Source organism: Gigantopelta aegis, unplaced genomic scaffold (genome assembly GCF_016097555.1).
Source record: "Gigantopelta aegis isolate Gae_Host unplaced genomic scaffold, Gae_host_genome ctg6983_pilon_pilon, whole genome shotgun sequence".
Lineage (NCBI taxonomy): Eukaryota > Metazoa > Mollusca > Gastropoda > Neomphalida > Peltospiridae > Gigantopelta > Gigantopelta aegis.
Window position 1 is genome coordinate 1 of NW_024535460.1, and position 6,617 is coordinate 6,617.

The 6,617-nt window shown below is 37.4% G+C and overlaps 1 protein-coding gene across 1 annotated transcript; it reads right to left on the reverse strand.

The window, feature by feature from the left end:
- Positions 1 to 5,370: 5,370 nt before the first annotated feature.
- LOC121366752 (myb/SANT-like DNA-binding domain-containing protein 4) lies at positions 5,371 to 6,404 on the reverse strand. The gene is made up of 2 exons (XM_041491076.1): positions 6,396 to 6,404; positions 5,371 to 6,012 (listed from the first exon to the last, which is right to left on the reverse strand). Exons 1-2 carry the CDS (start codon positions 6,402 to 6,404, stop codon positions 5,371 to 5,373), a joined length of 651 nt encoding a protein of 216 aa, XP_041347010.1.
- Positions 6,405 to 6,617: the final 213 nt, after the last annotated feature.

Genomic DNA, 6,617 nt, shown 5'->3' on the forward strand with positions numbered 1-6,617 from the left:
ACTTTAAGAATATATAGAGGATTCGTCACGGGTATTTTTTAATATGGAAAATATCAAAGGAGTCTATGTTAATAAGTATTTGTCGAGGCTTTGCTCAGGTATACAGGTCATATCGGTTTCTAAACAAATGACCCATTCATAGCAACACATTACCTAGATTTGCATACCATTAGTAGCCGGGTTAGTACACTGAATTATCGCATGCGTTTATTACATGGATATCATGGGTAAGTTATAGGATAAAATATTTTTACCGTTTTACAGGAACGTCTGACTCTTCGAAGAACAAAACTGTTTCTGTGAATGACGTCACAACCCCGATTGTGGCTGGCGTTGCCATAGTGATCATCCTGCTGCTTATCGTCTGCATTGTGGTCTTGTTGGTTGTCAAGAAGAGAAGGTCCAACCAGAAGTCACAAGACGAGGGCGTGAATAATCACACCATTTAATCAGCTTCTCCAGATAAATCACAAACACGTCTGAATTTTTGTAGCAGACAAATGACGGAACAGTGCTAGCTTAACCCTTATTATAAGGACTTTATAAAATATTTCTTTGATTTTGTTCATTCAGTCATTATTCTCTTTCAAAACCTTGTAAGTCAAATATATCTAAGTTTAAAGAAGAAAAACAAAAGAAGAAATATTTCTCGAGTCAGAATCAACTGATTAATTTTGAAAACATGATACCAGAACATTTACAGACGACTGCGGTTGTTGATTCTCGTGCTGATCTTAATATAGAGCACATTGATTTATTGGATGTCAAACATTTGGTCATTGAGATGCAGTCATAAAGAGGAAACCCTGTACATTATTCCATTGATACCAAGACATCTTTTATATGCACGGTCCCACATACAGGATAACGCATGCCTTTGATATACTAGTCGTGGTGTACTGGGCAGAACGAGAAATGGCCTAATGGGCCCACCGACAGAGACCACTATCTAGTACCTCGTCTATAGGAGGACAGCCATTTCAACCCGCTTGCACGAACAGAAAGAGGATTACCACTCTCAGACTAGTTTACTGAATCACCATTGCATTAAATTTTGATAAATTACGCAAGCCATTAAGTCCGTTTTCCACGAACACTGTAGTGTAATAGGGTAATAGGGTAAGCATGTATGGTTCACATGCGATGTTTGAATAAACAACTGGTACAGCAGTGAAATAATGAAGGTTTGTAATCGTGGATGTTTCCTTCTCATCTTTCTCACCAACTGCACGAGACAGATAACATCACCTACATCATGGCCCCATGAACCTGCTAGGTATTTTATTTCGGTTTCCTGAACATTTTGACTTACGGGGTTTTCAAAGAACAGTAATATGTTTTAGTCCAGAATTATAAACCCTGCTTTTAAACTGAATCGTAATAAACAGATGAGCAATACAACTTTCAGAATTTGTTATTCTGTTCACTCTGAACTTAAAGTTTGTTTTGTTTAACAACACCACTAGAACACATTGGTTTATTAATTATCGACTATTGGATGTCAAACATTCGGTGATTTTAGAGAGGAAACACGCTACATTTTAGAATTGTTTGCATGAGTAGCAAGAGATCTTTCATATGCACCATCCTATAGACAGTATATCACATACCACGGCCTTTTATATACCAGTCGTGGTGGACTGGCTGGAACGAGAAATAGCCCAATGGGCCCACTGACGGAGGTCGATCCCAAACCGACCTCGCATCAAGCGAGCGCTGTACGACTGGGCTAGGTCCCGCCCCCTCTTAACTCTTGTGTGTTCTTTCGTTCACTGCTATCTATGAGGTACTACATTACTTTCAGAATGTGTGTTCTTTCGTTCACTGTTATCTATGAGGTACTACATTACTTTCAGAATGTGTGCCATTCTGTTTACCCTGAACTATCAGGAACTATGTTTCGTCTATTATTTTGTCGTAATGTAGCATATCAGTTGTAGAGCGCTTGCCCGACTAGTATATCAAATGCCATGGTATGTGCTATCCTGTCTGTGGGACGGTGTATATAAAAGACTCCTTGTTACTTATGGATCAATGTAGCGGGTTTCTTCGAAAAAACTATGTGTCAAAATTACAAAAAATGTGACATCCAATAGCCGATGATGAATAAAAAAAATTAAAACATTGTTTAACGACACCACTAGAACACATTGATTTATTAACCATCGGCTATTGCATGTCAAGCATTTGGTAATTTTGAAACGTAGTCACAAGAGGAAATCCGCTACATTTCTCCTAATGCAGCAAGGGATCTTTTCTATGCACTTTCCTACAAACAGAAAAGCACATACCACGACATTTGGTTGGAACGAGAAAAAATCCAATCAGTTGAATGGATCGACCGAGGTGGTTCGATTCTGCGACGCAAGCACCTCAGGTGAGCACTCAACCGACTGCGCTAAATCACTCTCCCCCCCCCCCCCCCCATCTTGAATAGATCAATGTGCCCTAGTGGTGTCGTTTAACAAAACAAACTTTACTTTTAACTTTTTATTCCTGGCGATATTAGACGCCGTTGGGACATAGCAGCTTAACATGACTGAAAAAGTACAATCGTTTTGTACTGATATGGAGAGAAAAGGTAGTTTGGTTTAACGACACCACTAGAGCACATTGATTTATGAATCATCGGCTATTAGGTGTTGTCTATTTAAAGCTGCAGTGTCTGGGATATTTTTTATTATTTAAGCATTTAGAATAAATGATCCAGTTCTGTTTGGTATATAAAAGGCCCACCACATCGCTATAGTTTTGCAATGCTCGCTTATTTTTTAAAAGTGCAGTTGAACTTGTGTTTCATATTTGTGCATGATATTATTATATGGTAACCAGACACTGTAACTTTAACATATAGTCTCAGAGAGGAAACCCATTCCATTTTTCCATTAGTCGCAAGGGATATTTTATATGCACCGTGCCACAGACAGGGTAGCGCATACCACGTCCTTTGATATACCGGTTGTGGCGCACTGGCTGGAACGAGAAATAGCCCAATGGGCACACCAATGGGGGATATCGAGACACCACTAAAGCATATTGATTTATAAATCATGTAGTCTTTAGAGAGGAAACCCGCTACATTTTTCATCTCACAGACAGAATAGCACATACCCTGTCCTTTGGTATTACCAGTCGTGCAAAGTACAGAGCCGGAGTTAGCGCCGTAGGAGTGCCAAGTACCCCCAACCCAGTAAATTTCCGAAACTTACAAACAAAATCATTAAAAAAATGTTTAAAGTAGTGTCGGAAATAAAAGAAAGCTGATTTTTGTCGATTATGTCTTTCATATTAAACTGTCATGTAGATATTTGTAAATATTTATTTTATGATACTCTACCTAATTTAGCATTTACTTGTTTGGGTTCTCATTGATGTACACATTTTTTTTAATAGTCTGTTCCAATAAAGAACACAAATCACTTGTTTACTTAAACTTTCCTTTAATTTCAAGAGCAAACACCACCTTGTACAATCAATGAGAACCCAAACAAGTAAATGCTAAATTACGTAGAGTATCATTAAACAGATATTTACAAAATATTTACTTGTGCGACGAAAATATGTTTTATTCTATTTCCGAAACTACGTTTTTTTAGTTCTACATATCATAAAAGGCTTTTTAAGCGATCTAAATATATAAAACAAATGTTCTCGGAAATTGCGTTGCACTACTAAATTATCCACAATTCTCCGAGAAAATAACTACGTCCCTTAGTTTTAATATACTGCGATACCAGTACAGGCCTAACACACACGGATAAAACTACATCAAACTGCATTTTCACGTGCGACACGGACATCTGTAAATTGAGGCAGTGTTACTACACAAGAACATCCGCTCCTGGGCCCTGTAACTCAAAGCACTCGTAACACTTACGTCAGACGTAAATCACTCTTAACTGTTTAAACCAGTAACTCAACGTGCACGTACTTTAAGTCGTGTGCGTAAATGGCCACATACTTACGTCGGTTTCGAGGTGGTGTAGCACACACGTAAAACCTTAACAGGTGCACACGTTGCTCGTGGCATGTAAATATTCTCAACCCGATCTTCATTTCAATATGGCGCTTTATGTTTATTTACACAGCAGACATAACAGGAGACGACGCCATAATATTGGCCGTGTATTTCGAGATGGAAATAACCCTTTGGACTATATGGGAGAACAAGAAATTATAAGGAAATACAGGTTGGACAGACAAAGTATTTTTGAACTTTGCGATGTTCTAAACAATGACCTACTTAGACCTACCAACAGAGTACATTCTCTATCGGTGTCATTGCAAGTGATGGTGACGCTGAGGTATTTTGCAAACGGTTCCTTTCAAGCAGTGAACGCCGATGTACATGGGATGCACAGAATGTCGATATCTCGCAGCATTCATTCAGTTTCGAAGGCATTGTGCAACAACATCAACAAATACATAAAATTTACACCACAGAACGACTTGAGAAGCGTTAAACAAGGATTTTATGACATACGCAATTTCCCAATGTGGTTGGTACCATTGACGGGACTCTGATACCAATAAAATGTCCTTCAAACAATGAGGAACTGTATGTTTGTAGAAAGGGCTATCATGCCATCAATGTACAAGTAATAAACGATCATCAGCTAATTTTTACTGACATCGTGACAAAAGGGCCAGGTGGAACACACGACTCTTTTATGTGGAATAACTCTGCTATTCAAGAACGCTTTGCCTCTGGCGAATTTGGAGACAGTTGGTTGCTGGGTGACAGTGGTTATCCTTGTTTGCCTTTTCTGTTGACTCCCGTATTGAATCCTCAGACAAGAGGGCAGAGAAATTACAACCAAAGCCAAAGAAAAACAAGAAATGCTAGTGAAAGAGCGATTGGAGTGTGGAAGATGCGATTTCTAAGTTTGCATGCATTTGGTGGTTTTCTTATGTACAGCCCAGAAAAATGTGTCAACATCATAGCTGCAACGGCTATATTGCATAACATATGCAGACAGAAGGGAATTCCTCTTATGGATTATCAAATTCACGAAAACGAAGATGATGATGACAACAATCATTATCAAATTGTTCTACAAAACCAACGAGGAATTGATGTTAGAAATGAACTTATTACAACCAATTTTTAAAACTGACTGTCTATAAATGAAACTGTTACAGGTGTGTTAAACTATTTTGTCTCTTTAATTCAGTAAATTATATTTATTTCAAACATTCAAATCTTTAATAAAATGTGTGCTCATAAATAAAGATTAAAAAATGTACTAGTGAGACAGTTTAATACACATTAGAATATATATTACAAGGGTGTTTATTATCAAATACATATTCAGTAACGAATCATCATTATAAAAATCACTGTTTGAAAGCCCACTAGTGTTTGTGATTTCAAACTATTCGTGATCGTTCCATTTCCAGTTGTAATCTTTGTTTCTCGACCTCTAGGCGCTGCTTCTCTATGTCTAGTCGTTGTTTTTCTATCTCAAGTCTTTCTCTTTCTATATTTATTAATTCAAGGTCCGGACCTATGAATTCACAAGACTGTTTCACGCGATGGCTGTGCAGTGGTATTCGAGAAGGGGTGTCGTGGTTGGGATCTTCACTGACAATGTTGTCTTCTTTTGGACATTCTTGTATTTCTTCAGCTATTTCATCGACGGTATGAATGGGAGACGTTACAATCACATTTACTTCGACTGGTGTTTTCTCTTCCGTTGGTTTTTCACCACTATCTACTACTCCATTTATACCTTCAATGGCACAGTTTCCCACCAACTCTAGAACACGTTCTTCGATCGGATCCAATGTTATTATTTCACCTTTACCCCCTCCTGTTTTCGTCAGTTCTCTGGGCCTTTTAGCTTCTTTGCTTTTTACTGCAGATCTCAAATCTTGCCACCTTTTCTTCACTGCATCCGCTGTTCTAATTACTCCATGTCTGTTTGCATTTATTACTTTAGCAACGTTTTCCCACGCTTTTTTTCTTTTTTTGCAAAGTAGACGTATTGGAAAATTTTGCAAACAAAATTCCTAAAATATAAATTTAAAATGACTTAAACATGTGGCATATTAATGTCTTAGATACATATCACCGACACCAATACAAAATCCCCACCTTAAACACACCATTGGGTTTTACGTTACCAAACCATGTGGGTTTTCTTTTTAAACTCACACCTCATTTACATGTATTGTATTATTAGTTTATAACATCTATAGGGTCCCAGCCCCACCCCCAACGTATTTTTAAAAAATAATTTGTCTGGCTTAACGTAGAAGAAAAGTACAAACAGTTTTGAAAATAGCAAAAATTCACAATTTTTATGAACAATTTATAAATGAATCATTTTGGAAATAAATATAATTATAATTTACTTACATATAATACTAAAACCAGTGGCTTACCCTAAAACATCAGCCATTTTCCGGAAGTACCCAATGACATGGGCAGTCTTAAGCGGTAGTACCAAATGGATGTCATCGGAAAACGCGGTAATTATCGAACTATATGGAAGTATATTACAATTGTATCTATATCTAAACTGATTGATTTAGAAATGGTTAACCTAAAATAGTACATTTTTGTTATTTTAAAAACTGTTTTTACTTTTCTTCTACGTTAAGCCAGACTGAAA